The sequence below is a fragment of the Thamnophis sirtalis genome, unplaced genomic scaffold, assembly GCF_051295495.1.
Source record: "Thamnophis sirtalis isolate CommonGarterSnake01/CBP01778 unplaced genomic scaffold, rThaSir2_p1.2 scaffold_5, whole genome shotgun sequence".
Lineage (NCBI taxonomy): Eukaryota > Metazoa > Chordata > Lepidosauria > Squamata > Natricidae > Thamnophis > Thamnophis sirtalis.
Genome location: NW_028261385.1, coordinates 117,755,114 through 117,777,423, shown reverse-complemented (window position 1 = coordinate 117,777,423; position 22,310 = coordinate 117,755,114). Strand labels below are relative to the sequence as shown.

Genomic DNA, 22,310 nt, shown 5'->3' with positions numbered 1-22,310 from the left:
ATGTGTTTTATGCATACAGTATGTTATAGAAGTATCATGAGATTCAACTAATTACTGCCATGGACTAAGCAAACAAATACGGCATTACTGTATGAGATACTACTATTATCTTATCAATGTAAACTTAACATGGAAGCCATTTTTGCATGAAGTGCGAAAGAATACAGAAGATAGATATACCTGTGAAAGTAAACTCTTATTTAGTTTCTTCCCAAATCTATTGTGGAAGAGCAACAACACTATCACCTCCACCCACATCTATAACAATTTCTTTCCTTAATGCAGTGTTTCTCAACCTTAGCAACTTGAAGATGTCCGGACTTCAACTCCCAGAATTCCCCAGCCAGCGAATGCTGGCTGGGGAATTCTGGGAGTTGAAGTCCGGACATCTTCAAGTTGCCAAGGTTGAGAAACACTGCCTTAATGCCATTGAGAAAGACTGGCACAGAATACTACAGATTGAGTGACCGTTCAAAGTTACAATGGCACTGAACAAAGTGTCTTTCGACTGTTTTTCACACTGATGACTGTTGCAGCATCCCCATGGTCACATGATCAAAATTCAGATGCCTGGCAAGTGGTTGATATTTATGATGGTTCCAGTGTCCTAGAGTCATGTGATCAGATTTTGCAACCTTCTGACAAGGAAAGTCAATGGGGAATGCAGATTCCCTTAACAAGCGTGTTGCTAACTTAACAAATGCCATGATTCACTTAACAGCGGTGGCAAAAAAAGTCATAAAATGGGGCAAACCCACTCAACAAATGTTTCAACATAAATATTGGGTCAGTTGTAGTCATCACTTGAGGACTACCTGTATAAAATCCCTTACAGTGTGTCACCATTGTTGCAAGAGTTGCTAAGTGATGGAGTTAAAACTGTTAAATTCTCCAGTTGTGGAACTGCCCAAACTTTCCATGCATTTCTTCAGTCTCTTTTCTTCCCCTGTCAACTTTTCTAGAAACTCACAAATATATTAAAACTAACTGGAAAATAATATTTGTAATTAGAAAGAAAATGTATTTCCATGTTCACAGGGCTGGAAACAGTGAATGGAAAAGAGAGTGCTATCTTGCTCTTTTTTGCCTTACCTATAAAGGTTTAGAACATGACATTATAATTTCTATTGGTTAAGTTATTTCAAGACATGCTTAAGGGAGAGCTGAAGCAGAATTTTGGAGTCAAAGGTAACTGAAATAAGCAAAGATATCCATACCTATCTTTTTCACATGGAGAATTAGCAGCTTCAACAGTTTCAAATAGAAGAACAAATGCTGGTTTTACTATAACATCAATAAAACCTAAAGGAAGGAAGGAAGGAAGAAGGAAGGAAGGAAGGAAGGAAGGAAGGAAGGAAGGAAAAAAATTAAACAAAATGATTAGTTTGAAACTGAACAAGTAAGCTTTACTCAGGTTCAATTGAATGTAGTTAATGTCCAAAAGTTTGACAAATGCTCTCTTTAAAATGCTTTCTTTTCACTTAGTAGCTCCTTAGTAAAAGTTTCAGTAAAATTATTACTTCTACGCTCCAAAACTGTTAGCCTTATAAGGTAGACCAGACCGGAAGCACAACCAAGCACTTAATTATACATTATTGTACCATTACATTAACAGAATCTTGCAAGTCCGACAGTACTTCTCTTCCCTCTTCCCTTTTACAGAGCCAAAACTAGGGTCTCTTCCGTGGCTCCACCCACATTATTGCTGCAGGATCAGCTGTCTTTTATTGGATTGTGTCACTTTGCCCTGTCTCCCAAGGTCATTCCCACATACCATTGCAAAATCAGCTTTGAGGGCTAGAATTTAGGGCCGTTGTAGTCTAACACATCTGGAGGAGACCCTGTTTCGGAAGGCTGCTCCTGACAAAGAGCAGGTCATTAATTTCTAAAATGCATAGCATTATTAAAGGGTTCTTAATTTATTTGTGTCCCGCCTTTATTATTTTACAAATAACTCAAGACAGTGAATATATCCAATAGATCTTCCTCCTCCTATTTTCCCCACAACAACAAACCTGTGAGATGGTTTGAGTTGAGAGGAGTGACTGGCCTAAAGTCACCAAGGTGGCTTTCATGGTTAAGAAAGGACTTGAACTCATGGTGTCCTGCTTTTTAGCCTGGTGGGGTTTTCTGCAGAAAAACATTGCTTGGATATACATATTGTGTGCGAAGCATTACTTTTAATCTTTGATCTCTCTCCAAAAAGTAGATGGAAGCAGAATTTCTTTCCTCTTTGGCCTCGTCACCTCAAGGCTTGATTACTGTAATGCGCTCTACATGAGGCTGCCCCTGAAGAGTGTTCGGAGACTACAGTTGGTCCAGAATGCAGCCGTGTGAGCCATATCGGGTGTACCTAGATACACCCATGTTACACGCATCCTCCGCGAGCTGCACTGGCTCCCTATTGGTCTCCAATCGCACTTCAATGTGCTAGTCATTACTTTTAAAGCCCTACATGGCTTAGGACCTGGCTATCTAAGAGACTGCCTCCTGCCACATATCTCCCAATGACCAATAAGATCTCACAGGTTGGGCCTCCTCCAGGTACCGTCGGCCGGACAATGCCGGCTGGTGGCCCCTCGGGGGAGGGCCTTCTCTGTAGCTGCTCCGGCCCTGTGGAACGATCTACCCATAGAGATCCAGACCCTTTCCACTCTCTTGGCCTTCCGAAAAGCCACTAAGACCTGGCTGTTCCGGCAGGCCTGGGGCTGTTGAACAATATCCAGCCCCAACTAGACAGAATGGATGGTGTGTTATTTTTAAAAACTGTATCTTTTCATTCATGATTTTCACCTTTTTTATCTTGTCTCTGTAAGCCGCCCAGAGTCCTACGGGATTGGGCGGCATACAAATGTGTTAAATTTCAATTTCAATTTTCCTCTGAAAGGCATGTTTTTTCCCCACCAGCCTCCTAAATCATTGTTTCCAGCTTAATATTATATGTAAATTATATCAATGTGATTCAACAAAGCATCAGTGAAACAAAGCGCAGCTCTCTGGTGCTCTTTGTTATTTCCTTGCAGATGTTTCATTACTCATAGGTAATATCATCATGTTACCTAGTTTGGGTAATGAAAAATCTTCAAGAAAACAAACAAGCTCAGAGAGCACCAACGCCTCTCATTTCAGCCCCGGGCTACAAATATTCTCCTCTATTGGAACCATGGCATCATGTGAGGTATGAACTCAGCCAATGCGATGATGCATTGCATTACCTAAGTAAAAGGGAATTATTATTTGTTCTGATGGTTGTTTTGCTACACTTAAAAGAATTACCCCAATGTGACTGACCAGAGAAAAGTTACCCTAGAAGAGGAAAATGCAACATTGTAATTTAATGAAATCATAATTGCAATCTGACTTGTTACCAAGACCCCCCCTCTGCATCCTAGTTGTTACTGCTGGAAGCTTTTAAAAAAAAAAAAAGCTTTACATAAAGGACAGTCATTGTTTGAAGGATGGTTAGGCCTCTTCCGAATTCCATCAGCCAGCCAATGTCGGCTGGCAACTACCCGGAGGAGAGCCTTCTCGGTGGCTGCTCCGACCCTCTGGAACGAACTCCCCATGGAGATTCGTACCCTCACCACCCTCCAGACCTTCCGCATAGCCCTTAAAAGCTGGCTGTTCCAACAGGCCTGGGGCTAACGACTTGTAACCCCACTCGAATGGTGTGACTGTTGTGTTTTTAACGGTGTATGACTCTATGTTTGTAACTTGTCTGTCTCCCCCCCCCCCCTTCAACTGTGAGCCGCCCTGAGTCCCCTCAGGGAAAAGGGCGGCATACAAATAAAGTATAATTGAAAAAAAAAATGAAATGGTTAGGAAGAAGAGTCAACAATGTCAGAAGTAAAAAGAGTGGGGGGAAACAAAGTTTGCCTCCCTCCTTTTAAATAAGCTTCACCTATTTGGGATTCTGCAATATTGGTTGTCTTGCGATCACAGAGCGAAGAAATTGGAAGTCCCATTTCAGCCTCTTTGTCTCCCTAGCATTGAAGGAAGAAATTCACAGAAGCATGAGCTATTCTGAACAAGTGATGCTTTAAACATGCTATACTATGAAAACAGTTAAAAACAGTATTTTGAAAATGCTGTTTCTAAAACAGAGGAAGAAAGATACATACATTTTAGCAAAAAATACCAAGAGCCATGCAAAGTACCAGAAGTTTTTAGCCTGCAATTTCTTTCCATCAGTGAAATTGACACAGTAAATACGCTCCCCTGCCTTTTTTTCATATGCTCCATAGGGAGTGATGAAGGAAGGCAGGGATAAAGAGGAGACCAAAAAGTCCCTTAAAAATGTTTTAAGAAGTTGCAGACAGGTACTAAATTTGCATTCTGTATGATCTGAATCAGCCTTTTGCCTTTGAATCCGAATTGTTGCACAGACCTATTATATATGCGTAGTCTTTTAAATACAGCACCTGTTCAAAGAATTCTTCCAGTAATGCTTCTGACCATTGATGGTGCAGTTCCCAAGGCTTTGCTGGATGGTTGATGTCAGCCATGTGTACCAGAAAAGACATGATTTGATCCTTGTGTGTCCTGTGAAATTAAGATAATTTTGATCAGCAGACAAAAAAAAAAGGATCCACTTTTTTTTAGCCAGAAAAAACTTTAGAACTCTTAGCCACTCTCCATGCTCCACTCTTGCTCCCTGTTCAGAGTGAGGAGAGCTTCTCTTTCCAATACAACTAACCTGTCAGCTAGCTGGAGACACTGCAGAATATGTTTCATGACTTTCATCTGCTGGAAATGATGTGACATATCTGTAGATAACACTATATTAATAACCATGCGACGGAACTCCCTGAAAGAAGACAGAGGAACATTTTATTCTAGGTGTTGTCAAAATAAAAATGTCCAAATATTACCGAGCACTAAGAGGCACATTATCCTATCTTCTACTTGGAAAAAACAATTTCCAGGCACTTGCTGCGAAGTATGGCTTTGGGGTTTTTATCTATTTCCATCTGTAAAAGCCCTTCACTGGATGCCTTCGCTGCTTGTTCTCATTATTCTGCTTTAGTGAGGTTTGCAGGGAAAGAAGTCCCTGGGCCATCTCCAAATGTGAATAAATTAGTTAGTTAGTTAGTTAGTTAGTTAGTTAGTTAGTCAGTCAGTCAGTCAGTCAGTCAGTCAGTCAAACATGTACAAGATAACAGGTATAAGTATAAACATGAACATGAACACAGGAAGTGGGTATGAATAAATAGGCACAATAGGACAGGGAGGGTAGGCACGCTGATGCGCTTATGCATGCCCCCTGCAGACCTCTTAGGAAAGGGGTGAGGTCCACACTAGACAGTTTAAGGTTAAATTAACTTCCACATTTGGACTTCAGAGAAATGTTTCAAATAGTTATCACATCCCCAACATGAAAGAATCAGGGAAACAATTTTAGGGTAAATTCAGAGTTATTGAAAATAATTGGTATTTTACACTGTAGCAACTTACACGATTTGACTACAGGTAGTCCTCAACTTACATGCTTAAAATCTCTGTTGCTAAGTGAGCCAGGTGTCAAATGAATTTAGTCCCATTTTACAACCGTTCTTGCCACAGTTGTTCAGTGAATCAGAGCATTTAGTTAAATTAGCAATATGATTGTTAAGTGAATCTGGCTTTCCCGTTGCCTTTGCTTGTCAGAAAAAGGGGATCCCATAACCCGAGGACACTTCAATTGTTATAAATATGAGTCACTGGCCAAGCATCTGAATCTTGATCACGTGACCACAGGGTTGCTGCAATGGTTGAAAGGGTGAAAATAGTCATAAGTCACTTTTTTCAATGTCATTGTACCTAAATGAACTGTTGTAAGTTGAGGACTACCTGTACTTCACTTTTTTGCAAGTGCTTCCCTAGGAAACAAGGGTGCCGCACTCTTGTGGCCTTCTAAAATAGGTAGAAAAATAGCTCTTCCCAAAGGCCTTCAGAAATGAAGGGTAACTAATGCTGTCATATCAAATGGCAAATTATTTCCACTATTATAGTTAAATAATAGTTAAATTATTTTAACTATTAATCTTAGCATTTAAACTGTGCATTATGTGATGGATCTCATGATGTAATCAATTTTCTGATATACTATGATAGTTATAAATCTGGAAACAATATATTAATAAGTAAATAAAATGGTAAAACCCTCACAGCAGCTTTGCAAGTGAATCCATAGCTATTAGCCCATATTTGCTTGGCCACCTGCCTAATGTACAGGCTTGGCTGTCATATATGACAAGGAGACATATGTGGAAGTTTTTATATAGTTCCTTAAAAACAATTTTGAAAACAAAAGAAAACCAAATCCAAAAGAATATACACATACACATATACATATACATATACATACACATACACACACACACACACACACACACACACACACACACATATATGTAGGTCTCTAGTTGTTCGGGTTTTCTCCCGCGTAGAATTGGAGATGTCTTGGCGACGTTTCGACGAAGTCTCATTCGTCATCTTCAGGCTGCTTCAGACTACTTCAAGTTTGGTGTTTCCAGGAGTAGTGTGAGATCTCGGCTGTTTGTTCCTTTTAACTGCCAGTAGGGGATTAAATTGTTAAATCAGTTAAAAGGAACAAACAGCCAAGATCTCACACTACTCCTGGAAACACCAAACCTGAAGTAGTCTGAAGCAGCCTGAAGATGACGAATGAGACTTCGTCGAAACGTCGCCAAGACATCTCCAATTCTACGCGGGAGAAAACCCGAACAACTAGAGACCTACATACTAACACCCGCGAAAACCTCAGAAAACATATATATATATAAAAACCCTTTAGCTACATAACAATATATAGCCTCACCTCCATTCATCTTTGGTTAAGTTGTCTAAGATATTTGTATCTCTGTCTTGTAGCAGCCGGAAGGCAGCACTCAGGTGATGGTTTTCAAGAACTGATCTATCATTATACAAAAGAGCAGCTTTTGACCTAGTGTAGAAGTCCAAAGAATGTTTGTGTTAAATTGATGGAAGAGGAGGGGAGGGGAGGGGAGGGAGAGAGGGAAAGGGGGAGGGAGGGGGAGGGAGAGAGAGAGAGACAGACAGACAGACCATTATGTTTACTTGTTAGAATATCAGTTTCATAAATGTCTATCTGAATAGAGGTTATTTAGCATCAGCTTTATGGCTGGCTGAGAGAGAACTACCTGCCTTGGTCCCCTGGCACCTGCACAACATTTTAAGAGAGATTAAAAAATGGAGTCTTGCAAGGAAATGAAATAAATTATATTGTATTTTCATCATAAAAGAATTATTAATAGAAACCACAAACTAACTTATTGTCAGCCAACAGTCTGTCAACAGTGAAGTTCACTGTGATGAAATACAAGAGCAGTGCAATGAATGCTTTGGGCTTCAGCTACTCTGCAACTACTGTTAATGGGAAATAAATCAAACACTAAATCACATTAGCTCCTACACTTCTATGGCTGGATGACATCAACTGTAGGAACTGAGGAGTGAAAGTTTCATCTCAAGCTCTGAGTCATCATACACCTACCTGTTCGTTAGTCCTTATCTCAGAAGGACTAATAATTCCCTATCTCAGAGGACAACACAGGCAGGGACTGTTTGATTTGCTAAACAGTAGCAAATTGCGTATCAGCCATAATTCATTAAACCTCTCAATCTTTCCATTTTGGCAACAGGTAGAATAGGACAGATGATTTACCTTGTCTCTATGTGGAAATGGTTTGTGGTTCCGGTGTGCTCATAATCATGGATGATGCTGCTAAAAAAAATAGCTAAGATCTCCAGGTCAGTAAACCATTGCTAGTGGAAAGAATTAGAAATCCATGATGTTCCTTAACACAATAAAATATGAAGTACACAGTATCTGTATATACTATCTCTTATTTTACAAAATAGATGGGGAGTGGGAGGAAACGACTTACTGAAATGAATGCCCTCTCATATGCAATAAATGGCAGCTTCAGGTGGGTATCAAGTGAGTTATCAAGTACTTTAGCTTGTGCCAAGTTCCAATCAGTTCCTCCTTCTCCATCTCCATCCGTAAAATTCTCTGATAAACATAGATATATCAGCACAATTGAAGTAACTTGAGTTACTGCAGTAACTCAAAATCATTGCAATGTGCGCTAGGATGTCAATGGTGATGAATGTTGGAAACTGTGTTAGCAACATCTGTCGAAACACATGCTTTACTCATTTTTATGCAAATGAAAGTAAATGGCTTGGGGTACATTTGGTTAGAATGCACATCCTGACAATTTTAGCAAATTTATTAGTTCACAACTTGTCTGGGAGGTTCAGAGGAAAATCAAAAGATAGTAAGTCAGAAGTCCCTTTGCCAAGTTCCAGATGATTTTTATCCCGCCAATGAAGGTTTCATCTGCAACTTCTCCCTTTTATGTCAGGCATCCAAGATACTCTTGAGGTTTAGAAGTATAGGCTACAAAACCAGAAACAGATGGAGAATTACAGAGTTTGGAAGAGGTATGAAGGAAAATACTGGACATGACAGAAATAAAGTATCCAGCAGCTATAGGAACTGGAAAGGGGAACTTAGAACCAATAAAAGCACTAAAAGCAAATTGCTAATTTTATCTGATGGTTCAAAGTATCACAGATTTGCTTGCCTTTATAGCACTCCAATGGTGCTTCATTGTTCATGCATAAAATGGGTTCACCGACAAATGCGCGCTTGACAAAAGTGTGCCGACGAAACCGCGGCGAGAAAACCGCGAGTTCTAAATCGTGCTGACGAATGAGCGCAGAAGTGTGCTGAGAACAGCGCGCTGACAAAAGCGTGCCTTCAACAAACAAGTAACAACCGCAAGTTCTAAACCTAACCTTAAACCGAACCCTAACCTTAAACCTAACCCTAAACCTAACCCTAAACCTAACCCTAAACCTAACCCTAAACCTAACCCTGAACCTAACCCTGAACCTAACCCTGAACCTAACCCTTACCTTAACTGAAATCGCGCTTTTGTGGGCGCGGTTTTGTCGGCACGTTGTGGGAGCATTCATGACGTCGCGGTTTTCTCGCTGCGGTTTTGTCAGCATGCTTTTGTCGTGTGCGCATTTGTCGGGTCACGCATAAAATGCAATTTGGTTCCATTATTTTTCTATGCCTGCAATATTACCGGGTTAGTTTGGGGTGTTTTGTCCCAATGAAAGTATAGTGTAAATATTGTCAAGGAAGTCATCACAGGGAAAGAATGGGAAGATAATAATAACAACAGCGAGAGAGACAATAGAATCTGGGTTACATTTTGTGGAATATTAGTCTGCACCATTAGGTTGCTTATTATCTAATACTTCATGGAGACAGATACAACCTTATGGGTGCATCCAGAGCTGCTTCTTTACTTCACTGATGAGGAAGCAGAGAAAGAAAACAGACTTTGCACCAGCAGAGCTTTGTCTGCCACTGGAAACCTCATGAGTAAAACTTACTTTTCCATTGGGTACACAAAGTATATTATTGATTTCCAGGTAGTAGCTAGTTGCCAGATGTAGGCTACAACTATTATATGTGACTTACGTCAGAGGCTTCTTAAAGAGAGACTTTATCTCTCTGGGGTATTGTGTCATCTCTTACCATCATTCCAGTATGAATCATAAGGGCATGCACAGTTTGAGTAACATCTGCAGCATGGAGCGAATTGTGATATGGATTTTTGTGTTTATTGTAACCAGCTTCCAAAGCTTTTGCAAAGGAGATTAGGATGGTAAATGGTATCTGTGGGGAGACAAGAATTGAGTATGCACAATAGCGATTAACTAGATCAAACATTCTTTCAACTACTGATTTTCAGTATTCAGTGTCACTGGAAGGTTTTAATTATACATGGATTAGGCCCAAAACATTGCTAATACTGGGGCACCATGAAAGGATCTTTCTTTAGAAGGTCAAGAGGAACAGGTCAATTCCTCATCTGTTCATATATTTGCTAGATTTTTCTCTTAAGTCAGTGTTTCTCAACCTTGGCGACTTTAAGTCCTGTGGACTTCAACTCCCAGAATTCCCCAGCCAGCTGTGTAAGGTAATTCTGGGAGTTGAAGTCCACAGGACTTAAAGTCGCCAAGGTTGAGAAAGACTGTCTTAAGTCCTAAAGGTGAGATATACCAAAGCATCTTATTTTGCTCCTGAGGAACTTTATAAACTAAGACCCTGTGATGATCATGTCTTACTGTTTGTGCTCTGTATTAAGCCTGCTAAGAGTTTGGACTTCTGTATTTCCTGATACACACACACACACACACACATACATGCACGCACACACTGGGAGGAGGGAGGGAGGGAGGGAGATATAACATATTATGGTTTTGTTTGCTATTTAGCTCCTGACCTGGAAACGTTTCAAAAGTTCATATTTGGTAAATATTTCGCACATCACGTATTTTAAGCAGTGTCCTTCAGCAGCTTCATCTAAGGTAAACACATTAAAATCCCATTTATCGATAGTCTGTCAATAATGAAAAACATATGTAAATAAGCAAATATTTTTAGCCAGAATTGGGCACAACGAGAACTGTAAAATTTAAACTAAAACATAAATAGAATATAGCAGTAGACTTATATACCGCTTCATAGGCCTTTCAGGCCTCTCTAAGCGGTTTACAGAGAGTCAGCATATTGCCCCCAACAATCTGGGTCCTCATTTTACCCACCTCGGAAGGATGGAAGGCTGAGTCAACCCTGAGCCGGTGAGATTTGAACCGCTGACCTGCTGATCTAGCAGTAGCCTGCAGTGCTGCATTTAACCACTGCGCCACTGGTCACATTTCATACTAACTGGGTCAGAACAGAATTTGGGAACGTGTGCAATATAAATGTGCAAGTTTCATTTGAATAATTTGAACAAAATCCACAGTGCCACTCTACTGTACATACTTTCAAAGATGTGACCCAGACAGGCACAGTAGTTCTTAAATATATAGACATAAAAACAGGACTTGTGGAATGAAATGACCGCTTATAGAAAGACCTGTCGTGTTAATATAATTTCATGCCATCCAACTTGGATGTGAGTTTTTCATACATTCAAATTGATGGTCCTGGAATCGTTCCAATACATAATAGAGCCAAACCACAGACTTGCCAGCAAAGTTATTTTGCAGCAGCATTTGTCTGATGCTGGCCCCACAAGGGGGAGAGGACGAGAGGGGAGCTGGGCTGAAAGGTGAGCCCACTATGCAAATAGGACGGAGCATCAAAGTTCTTGCTGAACCTGGCATCAAATCCTAACACTCTCCTGTGTAGAGGTGTGTGTGTGTGTGTGTGTGTGTGTGTGTTGCCTGTGAATTATATATCAACCTCAAGCTAAGGCAATCTAAAATATGGTCACAGCTTTCAGTAGTGCATCCTCCGCTCACAACAGAATACCTTATGCCCTCTGATTTGAAATTTTGGGCTTAGACAACTTAGAACTGCGCCACCTTCAGTGTGACTTAAGCGTAGTACATAAAATTATCTGCTACAATGTCCTGCCTGTCAATGACAACTTCAGCTTCAACCACAACAATACACGAGCACACGATAGATACAAACTCAATGTAAACCACTCTAAACTCGATTGCATAAAATACGACTTCAGCAACAGAGTGGCCAATGCCTGGAATGCACTATCTGACTCTGTGGTTTCTTCCTCAAACCTCCCAAACTTTAACCTAAGACTGTCTACTGTCTCCTTACACAAAAATCAGCAGGGCAAAGTATTAATTAGTTGGCAAGCATGACAGCATTATCTCCACCACCATGCCAAGATTTATCTGAACATCTGAAAATGCTGATTAAAAAAAACAGAGAGACAGGGAAAAAGCTTTGATCGTGTAAACATACAACATTTCCAACAAAAATGGCTGGGGAAAAGGAGTATGATATGTCAGAAATCCTGCTAAGCACATCTGTCAATTGCCTAGGGAAAGCAAACAGCAGCTAATGTCAGCCCATAAGAAACAGCTATCACTGTTTTGGTGCATATGCATGCATATGTTATGGAGACTTTCACATAGCGTTTTTATGGAGATTTTTATAAGGAAAAGGGATAAATGATGAACTCTGTCCCTCCCTTCTGTGTGTCTGTGTGTCTGTGTGTCTGTGGGTGGGTGTAAGTCTGTGACAATAGTGTAGTGCATCTTCCCCTTTCATTAGCAAGATATCTGTCCATGTTTTCTTATTCTTTATAATCCTAAATATTTTGGCAGATATCCTCATACCACTTGTTAAAAATCTCAGCAAAGCGTATGTTATGTCTTTCTACAACAGCAGTAAGGAACAATAAGGCAAGGGAATGCTCCTTCACCTGCAATACTAACAAACCATAATTCCTAATAGCCCTCACATAATGGTCATAATGGTCATGGAATTTACCATATAGCTTTCTAATGTGACTTAAGTAGATTCTATTTTAATCATCCTCTTTAAAGCTGCTTTTTCTGAAAGATTTATTCTGTTATTTCATTGAAAAACAACAATAATAAAGTTTTCACCTTTATAGCTTCTATTACTTCCAATTCATACGCCATACCCATTGAAGTAGTGGCTGTTCGGAACTCCCTAGGAGAACAAATTAAATACATGTAAGTGATCTTATTTACTAAGGCTACAATCCCGTGTACAGAGTTGGCCAAATTCAGTTATGAGGCTGCTATACCAGGTGGTTTAGGCATTAGTGTGTTGGACCAGGAAAAGCTTTTTTTCCAGAATGCAAAATTTGGACTTTATACATCCACCTGTCTCTATTCTGAAGGTCATGACTTTAATTTTATACATTGCCCAAGAAGATTCGCATAGGGCACTAATGTTAATATTGATTCTTCCCAATGTTGATGGAGGAAATTATTAAACACTGTGCAAGTTTTAAAAAGCCTGTTGAAGTACAGCTCTTTCAGAGTTTTGGCCAGCATTTTTCGTATTGAAAAACAACTAACTAGTGTATGCATCATCCTGGCCCACAGCTTTCTTAAATCTGGCCCATTGGGCCGGCCTGGATATATCAAAGGACCGACCCATGGTGTCTCTGCCCATCAAAGTAGTCCACATGCATGCCCTCCCAGCCAGCCCATTTAGCCTCCACAGCCTCCTGTAGCACTCTCCCAGCCAAAAAGAGCAGGAGGGAGAGAGAACAAGAATGCAAGCCCAGCAATGGGAAGGATGAGCTGGGGCCTGGCCTCCCAGAAGAGAGAAAAAAAGTTGTGCACCAGGGGAAGCAATTAAGCTACTTAATTAACCAGCCCCTTTAAGTTTCCCCAATCTGAAGTTGAAATCTTCACATGAAATCTCTGGAAAGGGGTCCACGTGTCTGAAAGTGAGAACCAGAACAAGGCCAAGCTGCTCAAACTAAGCCCAAATTTCTTGCATTCTTTTTCATACCAATTTTATACAGTAAACCATTTATTCATAAAGTCAATCAATATACTTGCTGAAATGCAAAGAGTTATCCCTTTGCATTTCAGTAAGAATATTGATTGATTTTATAAATGATTTACAGTATAATTTTTATTAGATTTTCTTTTAGGAAGTGGGGTGGAATTTGACATTTCATATTTAGCTTCCAATAGTTAGGTAGAAGCATGCTTGGTTCCAGGATCTTTGAACCATAGGAGCTTCAGAGGATCTAGTGGGATACCTGGGGACCCAGCTTTCAAACCTGAGGCCACTAACAGATAGTTTCAATTTTAAGAATTATTTAGAGCTAGATTGTCTCACAGTATTGTCATGGGTCTCTAAAGTAGGGGTGCATTCAGAAACAAGATAATCCTGTACAACTGCTGAATTCCTTGAACACTTCCACTAATTTCCTCTGTGAGTATAATAGAAATGTCAACAAAATAGGAGCATATAAACTTGTAGCAAAGAAACGTACGAGGGTTAAAAGATAAGGTAGAAGAAAAATCAAGAGGTTCTTGTCCCCTATTGATACCCAAATCTAGTATAATCCTATTTTATTCCCCCCAAAGATATTAAAACTTTCTTTTTCCTCTCCTCCCACTCCCTTCCTTTCTTTTCTACCTTGGAGCATTAAGAAATCATATCAATTTTGCATTTCTCTGTCTCAGGCAAAAAAGAAGTTTGGGCAATACCTGACTGCTTTTCATAATAACAAATTCTTAGTTTTGCTTTCTCAATCCCAACACAAGATGATCATCCCTCTAAATGGATCTTTTTATGCAAATAATTGAATACTAAGTACATTTTTTTAAAATCAACTTTTATTTTGTTCAAAACTTTAAAATACAAACACAAAAAGAAGAAAAGTACAAAAACAAGACAAAACTAAACAAGATTACACAAAAATGCATACAAAGAAAAAACAAAACAAATCTATACCTAAATTGTCCCTCCCCCCAATAGAATACAGATACTATATTCCAAAGATAACAACTCCCCACCCTTGCAAAGCAGGCACAGCATTTGTAAAATACTGAAATGGCTTTGAATATTAGTATATTGTAAAACACTGTTTACCCAACCCACTTAGCTTGACATCTATCTAGAATATAAAACATTGTCAACAACAGCTAAATTAAACCTCTAAACCCTCTGTTAACAGTCTTTGTAATTATCTCTCTCTCATAGAAATTCTCTCAAATGTTCTTTGGTTTATTGTAAGTCATAGCAATCATTATCTCTGGTCTGTCCAGCATCAAATATCCCTGATTGACTCTTAATAATAAGGCTTTTCCTTAAGATATTAAATGGGATCTTTTCTAACAACTGGATTTTATTCCCAAAAGTCATGAGTTTCTGTTGTGTGTAACTCTACAGCATTTACTGTCCAAAAATGTACTGCAAATTGTAAGTTAACATCTTTTGACATTTGTTTTCCAAATGTATAATAGATTCTTTCTCTGGTCTTCCTCAATCTTCTTGAAAAAGTGTTCAACACTCGTCCATTCTATCAACTTTGAATCTTTGGAATCCATACATTTGTTGGAATCCTCTAATCAACTTGCATTTTCCAAGTCAGCCTCATCTTTCAGGGCTGGAAGCAGTAATTTACCCTCCAGTTCATCTAATTGTAAATTTTGTTGTAATGTTTTGCTTGAATCTGATTACCACCTTTTAAATTCATAGTTACTTTATCAAGCTACTTATCCAAATTTTCAAGTTAAAGTAAATTGAAAAATATTCTTTTTGCCCAGCTTTCTCAATAAACTTTATCTTGTTATATTGCTTGCATTTTGATTATATTTTTATAAAGTCCAAAATACTTCAGTAGTTAAACTTCTACATCGGAATCTTTTAGTTGTAAACAGATCATCGCAGAGACAACAAGAGCATCATAACAGATCAAGCCCAAAAAACACAGTGAGGTTTTAGTGAGAGATATTTTTTTCAGAAGTTTTAAAAAAATTAAGACAAGAGTTTTCTTGATAAATTTATAAAATATGAAATCACTGTAGTGAAAGTTCAATAACTGAAATCAAAACAGATCTCTTTCACTACGCAGAGTTGCCGTAGCTTCCATGCAGAAGAGATAGAAGTGGTTTATGGCAGCTAATATAACCATGAAAAGAACATTAAAAAGCCACTTTAAGATCTAGTAGGGCATTACATTGAATCAGCAGTCAATCTGTAGGTTAACATTTAAAAGTAGACATAAAATACCATATCAAAATGTGCAGTTAAAATTCAGGATTCTTAAAAAGCAGACAGTGGAAAGGAAAAAGATGGAGACTTTGCTTTCTGATTAGTCCCATCTAGAATTGTTATCTTCTAAGTCTTTTTCTCAGGTAGACCATGGTCATCCAAGAGTCATCTTGAGTCACTCCTAGTAGCTTCCGTTCATAACCAGGGAGCGTGCTGCCAAACAGCCAGCTGGGGCAGTCAAACCAGCTGTCCATCATCAGGAGAGAGAAAAATTCCTGCTGGCTCAGAATGCCATCTTGGTGAATACTAAGTTCATTTTTTTAGTTAACAAGTTAATCCATGACAGGGGGGAATTTGTAACAGTAAATATGAGAATTCAGTTGAAAAATAAATTATTATTTACACATGCAATGTATAGGGTTTAATTTTAACAACGATTAAAAATTGCATGTAAAAAGTCTCTGGATTTTCATTCTCCTATAGAAATAGGATGAAAGCGAAGGTGCTGCATTTTTGGCAGTTTCAATTAGGCTTGTTCAAGTGTGTCATCTTTTAATTATGCATCTTGAAGAAATCCACTGCGGACTTAATATAGTATGTCTACTGGAGATAATGTGGTTCAATCTACAGTCCAGCACTAGGAATCTTCTCTACTTTCCTCCTCCTTTTCCTTCCATCAGCTATAAATTTCTCAGGCAAGACAAGAATAAAATTGCAGAACAATGCACTGGGAAAGACAAAGAAACTAGAACGTAACTGAAGTTCTGAAGCAAGACAATTCCTGCCCTGATTGAACTTGAACAAATATTTCTTTGCTCTCCAGCCAGATCAGGGTTTTCTCCCCTCCCCATCACTCCTTCTTTTGGGGCCTTTCCTGCTTCCCTCTTTTCATCTCAGTATGAGTTTTGTCTGCCATCAGCTTCTGGTTATATATGGAATATGTATGTATGTATGTATGTATGTATGTATGTATGTATGTATGTATGTATGTATGTATAGGAAGGAAGGAAGGAAGGAAGGAAGGAAGGAAGGAAGGAAGGAAGGAAGGAAGGAAGGAAGGAAGGAAGGAAGGAAGGAAGGAAACTATTTCCTTCCTTCCTTCCATCCATTCATCCATCTTCTGAAAAATTCTCATCAATTCCCTTTTGAGTAAAGAAAACCTATACACACACACACACACACACACACACACATATACATACACACAACACACACACACACACACACACACACACACACACACACACACACACACACACGAGCTCCCGTTATTTCTCCCAGCTTCTGCCAAACTAGCAGTTCGAAAGCACGTAAAAAATGCAAGTAGAAAAATAGGGACCACCTTTGGTAAGAAGATAACAGCATTCCATGCGCCTTCGGCATTTAGTCATGCTGGCCACATGACCACAGAGACATCTTCGGACAGCGCTGGCTCTTCAGCTTTTAAACGGAGATGAGCACTGTCATCTAGAATTGGGAACGACTAGCACATGATCTACACACATTCGCTTTTGACTTGTGTGAGAAAAATTACCTGGCACCATAGCACTGCATTTTATTATTTATGATGTTGTTTTACACAGCCAGCTACAATGGTTAACTAAATATCCTAAAAACTAATTTGTTCTGCCATGCTTGGCTGATAGATAACAGAATATATCAAAGCAATTAGTCAGATTTCATAAATACACTTAACAGGAGTCAATGGATGGTTACACACAATCATGTTCTGTAAATTTCTAGTAGTTTTATAGATTGCCCGGAGTGAATGTATAAAACCTGCTTTCAAGATTTTCCAATAATACAGAGCTTTATCCCAGGATTACATGCAGCTGATTCAAGATCTTACATTATTTACCTACAATATCACTTTTCTCCCTTCCTGCTTTGATGATTTTTAAGGGGCGATTGTGTCAATGCTGAACCAGATGTTTTCCAATACTGCAACTTTATTACAGGTAGGCCTCAACTTATGGCCATAATTGAGCCCAAAATTCTCATTGCTAAGCAAGGTTAAGTGAGTTGTGCCTCATGTTATGACCTTTTCTGCCATAGCCGTTAAGTGAATCACTGAGGTTAAATGAACCATGTGGTCGTTAAGCAAATCTGGCTTCTCCCTTTGACTTTGCTTGTCGGAAGCCAGCTGGGAAGTTCACAAATGGTGATCATATGACCCCAGGACACTGCAACCATCATAAATACATGCCAGTTGCTTGGTTACAAGTGTTTTAACATTTATCATTCTTATACATTTATTATTTCATTTAATAGGTTATAATATACAGTTTGGGTTGCTTTCTTTACCATCCCTTCCTCCTGTTATAACACCACCTTATTTTCCCTTTCTTTTCTCCCTCCCTTCCTTCTCTACTTTCTTCCTTCCTCCTCTCCTTTCCCTTCCTTCTTCCTGTACCTTTTTATAGATTTTAGATTTTATAGATTTTATTTGTGATTTATAGGCCGCCCTTTTCCCTGAGGGGACTCAGGGCGGCTTACAATTCATGGGAGGGGGAGTGCAAGACAAAACATAAAACAATACGTGAATAAGAAAAAAATAAAGCAATAAAACACAACTTTCATTCAACATTCGGGTGGGGGCGAATTAGAATCTTATCCCCAGGCCTGACGGGATAGCCAGATCTTAAGGGCTGTGCGGAAGGTCTGGACGGTGGTGAGGGTGCGAATCTCCACGGGGAGATCGTTCCAGAGGGTCGGAGCTGCTACTGAGAAGGCTCTCCTCCGCGTAGTCGCCAGTCGGCACCTTTCTCCTACTCCTGCTCTTCCTCCTCCCCTTCCTACCCTCTCTCCTCTTCTTTCTCTCCTTTCCATCCTCCTCTCCTTACGACATGCTGTATGTGATGATGGGGTTTTTTTGGTGTGTTTTTTTTTGTTTGTTGTTGTTGTTTTTATTGTTGTGGGTATGTGTTGTCTATGTAACAAAAATAAAAAAATATTTAAAAAAATAAAAAAATACATGCCAGTTGCCAAGTGCCCAAATTTTAATCACACAACTGTGGGGCTATTGCAATGGTCGTAAATCTGAAAAATGGTAATGTCACTTTTTTCAGTGCTGTTGTAACTTTCAACGGTCACTAAATTAATGCTTGTAAATCAAGAACTACTTGTAGTCTTCTTAATGGAAGTGATGAATGACACAAGGGATAGAAGTTAGCTTGAAGTTGGGGCTGGCAAGACATTGGTAAGAGAGATTATGTCAAGCGCCAGGAAAATCAGGAAACCCAGACAGTTCAAAAGTGTTTTGCTTTATTGCAAGCTAAAGCTCTCTGCAAGAATCTGAACTACTAATAGTAGAACTAATAATAGGAATTGGCTTGATAAGAATCAAAGGAATTCAAGGTGGGCTGGACTTAGATCTCTTGTGGGTGCAAAGGGACTCATGACTAAGGATGCATTTATCCCCTTTCTCAGGTTAAGCCTGGCCATCTCCTACATCATACAATAGAAAAATAAAAATAGTGCAAGGGCCACCATAAATTCCTTGCCAAACAAAAACATAGAAAGAAAGGAATAGCAAGTAAGAACATGTTGGTTTTTATACACTTCAAAGACACACATTTTAGGGGCTGGACTTGCATTAGCACATGATTCGTTTTTCATTTTGAAAGTTTGAATTTTCTGCACAGGTTCACAAACTGCAGGGATTACATAGCCCCAGTGATGATCACAGCCTATGGCACTATATTATATAGCCGTGATGGTGAATCTATGGCATCCATGCCAGAGGTGGCACATGGAGCCCTCTCTGTAGGCATGCACGCCATCGCCCCAGCTGCTCAGGTTTCTGACGTGCACATGCACACTGGTCAGCTGGTCATCAGGTTTCCAAGTCATGCATGCCGGCCAGCTAATTGTCAGGTTTCCCCTTCCGGTTTGAGCACTCTGTGCCAAAAAGGTTCACCATCACTGTTATATAGGTATAAAAACACGATCAACCATTTTTGGATCTAGTCCCTAACATTCCTGCCTAAAGGAACCACTGTTGTACTAGATTATCTTTATTTTTATTTTTTTTGTTATTGTAGATTTATTTCTTAGATTGTGACCATACATAATACTCCTCCTTCCTCCTTTTCCCATAACAACAACTCTGGTTAATCCCAGCTCTGATTATGGAATTCATTTTTCTAATTATCAATTACATCATTTAGGACATATTCTGAAAAGCTCATAATTTGCTGTGCCATCTATGCTTGCCTTTCTACCACAACGCCATTCTCTAAAGCATATGAAATACTCCGAATGCTTGTTATTTCATCAGGTTGCCGTCTGTATGCCTCTTTTTTCTTTGCAAAGGTGCCTGTTAACCACTCCTTTACGTTCATAGGTACTGAATCCCACCGGATACTAGAAAGTTCATCCTCAGTGTCCAAAAGGCTCCTGCAAAAATCCAAGTTTATATATATATGTATCTTTCTATTCATTAATTCACTTAAATAACTAAAATTATTAAGTAGCCAAGAGAAAGAAATAAACTTTGCAAATAGCAACCACATGGATGCATAAATGACTACCATGAACAATGCGGAATTCAGCCTTTTAACCCTTATTCCAGTGAAAATTTCCTCTCTCCCAAAAGTCGCTACATAAACTGAGACCGTTTTCCAAATGCAAACATGTAAGTTCAGGGTAAGATGTTGTTTGCAACAGCATGGGACAACAAAGTGAACCCCTTGACTGCCTATTGTGTTTTTCAAGTGTGTGTGCATGCATATATCTGGCCCTCATTTAATAACATCCTTCAATCTGGGTTGCAGTGGAAAGGAGATGGGGCTTCCTTTAGGCCCTGTTACTGAATTAGATGCAGTCTCAAAGTAAATGGCAAATGCCCAAGAAAGGCAAACCCCAACAGTTACAAGGGAGGCTTCCCTCTCTTTGGGTCAAAGTAATGATATACTTACAAAAGAGTGGCAGAAAGTTTCTTTTTGGTCCTTTGATCACAGGTTTTTGTTTTGGCTTGGTTACTATTAGTTTTGATGCCAATCTTCTCTCTTTTATCCTCTGCCATGTCTGCAGCTGTTTTGTTTTGTCTACAACCCTTCTTGAAATAATTTCCTACATTTATATCTAATAAAGTACCTTCCTACTCCTATATGCATATCATTATTATACATTCTCAATGGTTATAAGTTCAAGAAAAAGGTCATGCTTTCCTCCAGAAGCATTGTGACATCATTCTAATGTAACCATTAACAACTATTGTGCAATCGCTGTGAACCTACTGCATAGGATTTCTTCCTTCCCCATGGAAAGCAATATGAAGAGTATAATCTTCTGGTGTTATTTTACTCCCACTTTTTCTCTTAGTTTAACTGTCCTGTGTAAGAATTTAGGGCAATGACAGCCATAGCAGTGACCACACGAAGACCAATGAATAGTGATGGTGATAGCAATGATGAGATACAGCACTCAGTATTTTGGACAATAGATTTAGGATCATTGAAGTCACATGCTCATCTATAGCAGTAGCCGAAAACTAGGAAAACCCAGGTTTTATAAAAGAAATGTTTGCATTTTCATTGGACTTCACACTAGTTTAGCTATGAGGCTAGAATATGTAGTATTTACCCCAAAGGAAGGTGACCTGTAATTTAAACTTACCTCCCCTCTTCCATAAAGTTTGTTAGAATAGATAAAATAATTGCTTTATTGAATATATTACCTAGTCTGGTAAAGAAATATCTGCAGACAAGTAAGGAAGCAAAGTCAAAGAGTACCCAAGACTCAACTCTGAGCTCCAGATAATCTAGTCTCTTAATTATCAATACAGTCCAAAATCTTGTGCACAGCTAGTTTTTCTTATCAACCAAGGGAGGCCAACACAAGCTAAAACCAATCCTGAAATCCTCAGCCCCTCAATTAATGTGTGCATATTACAATTAATGTGTGCATATTACAATTATGTGTGTGTGTGTATATGTGTATGTGTATGTGTATGTGTATGTGTATATATATATATATATATATATATATATATGTATGTATGTATGTATGTATGTATGTATGTATGTATGTATGTATGTATATGTATATGTATATGTATATGTATATGTATATGTGTGTGTGTGTATATACACACATATATGTATATACTTAAAGTCACAACCCCTGGTATGCCCAAGTATGGGAGGAAGGTCACACTTCCACTCTCTGTCATTAGGCTCGTCACAAGAGACCATCCAGACAGAAACCCAATATTTTTTACTGTTGCCTTTTTGTTACATTTGTTATATTTATGCTGATAAATAAATAAAGGGAGACTAGTATAGATCTATTTCAAGCTATTTAGCTCTCATCAGCTAGCCATACCCATGTTTGGGAATCGAACCTGTGCTCCATTGCCTCCCAGGCAGGGAGTTAACCATTTGAGCTACAGAGAACGACTCCTTATCAGCCAGCCAGGGTGGGAGGTATATACTTAAAGTCACAACCCCTGGTATGCCCAAGTATTTATTTATCAGCATAAATATAACAAATATATATGTATATATATATATTTCACAGGGACGTGGTGGCTCAGTGGCTAAGACGCTGAGCTGGTCGATCAGAAAGGTCGGCAGTTCAGTGGTTCAAATCCCTAGCACCGTGTAATGCAGTGTGCTCCCATTACTTGTCCCAGCTTCTGCCAACTTAGCAGTTCAAAAGCATGTAAAAAATGCAAGTAGAAAAATAGGCACCACCTTTGGTCGGAAGATAACAGTGTTCTGTGCGC

The 22,310-nt window shown here is 39.1% G+C and overlaps 1 protein-coding gene across 2 annotated transcripts in view; it reads right to left on the bottom strand.

The window, feature by feature from the left end:
• LOC106545759 (dual specificity calcium/calmodulin-dependent 3',5'-cyclic nucleotide phosphodiesterase 1A) overlaps positions 1 to 20,631 on the bottom strand; it is a 31,565-nt gene extending 10,934 nt beyond the window's left edge. Inside the window, exons 1-11 of one of the 2 annotated variants that reach the window (XM_087716738.1) lie at positions 20,500 to 20,631; positions 19,796 to 19,978; positions 12,478 to 12,544; positions 10,335 to 10,451; positions 9,584 to 9,724; positions 7,688 to 7,788; positions 6,821 to 6,946; positions 4,697 to 4,807; positions 4,422 to 4,542; positions 3,902 to 3,983; positions 1,218 to 1,302 (exon numbers count right to left, since the gene is read on the bottom strand). In XM_087716738.1, coding sequence (XP_087572864.1) covers positions 1,218 to 1,302; positions 3,902 to 3,983; positions 4,422 to 4,542; positions 4,697 to 4,807; positions 6,821 to 6,946; positions 7,688 to 7,788; positions 9,584 to 9,724; positions 10,335 to 10,451; positions 12,478 to 12,544; positions 19,796 to 19,978; positions 20,500 to 20,606 — 1,241 coding nt within the window. In that variant the 5' untranslated portion in view covers positions 20,607 to 20,631. The remainder of the gene's footprint in view (positions 1 to 1,217; positions 1,303 to 3,901; positions 3,984 to 4,421; positions 4,543 to 4,696; positions 4,808 to 6,820; positions 6,947 to 7,687; positions 7,789 to 9,583; positions 9,725 to 10,334; positions 10,452 to 12,477; positions 12,545 to 19,795; positions 19,979 to 20,499) is intronic. The other variant, XM_087716739.1, reaches the window with a different exon arrangement.
• Positions 20,632 to 22,310: the final 1,679 nt, after the last annotated feature.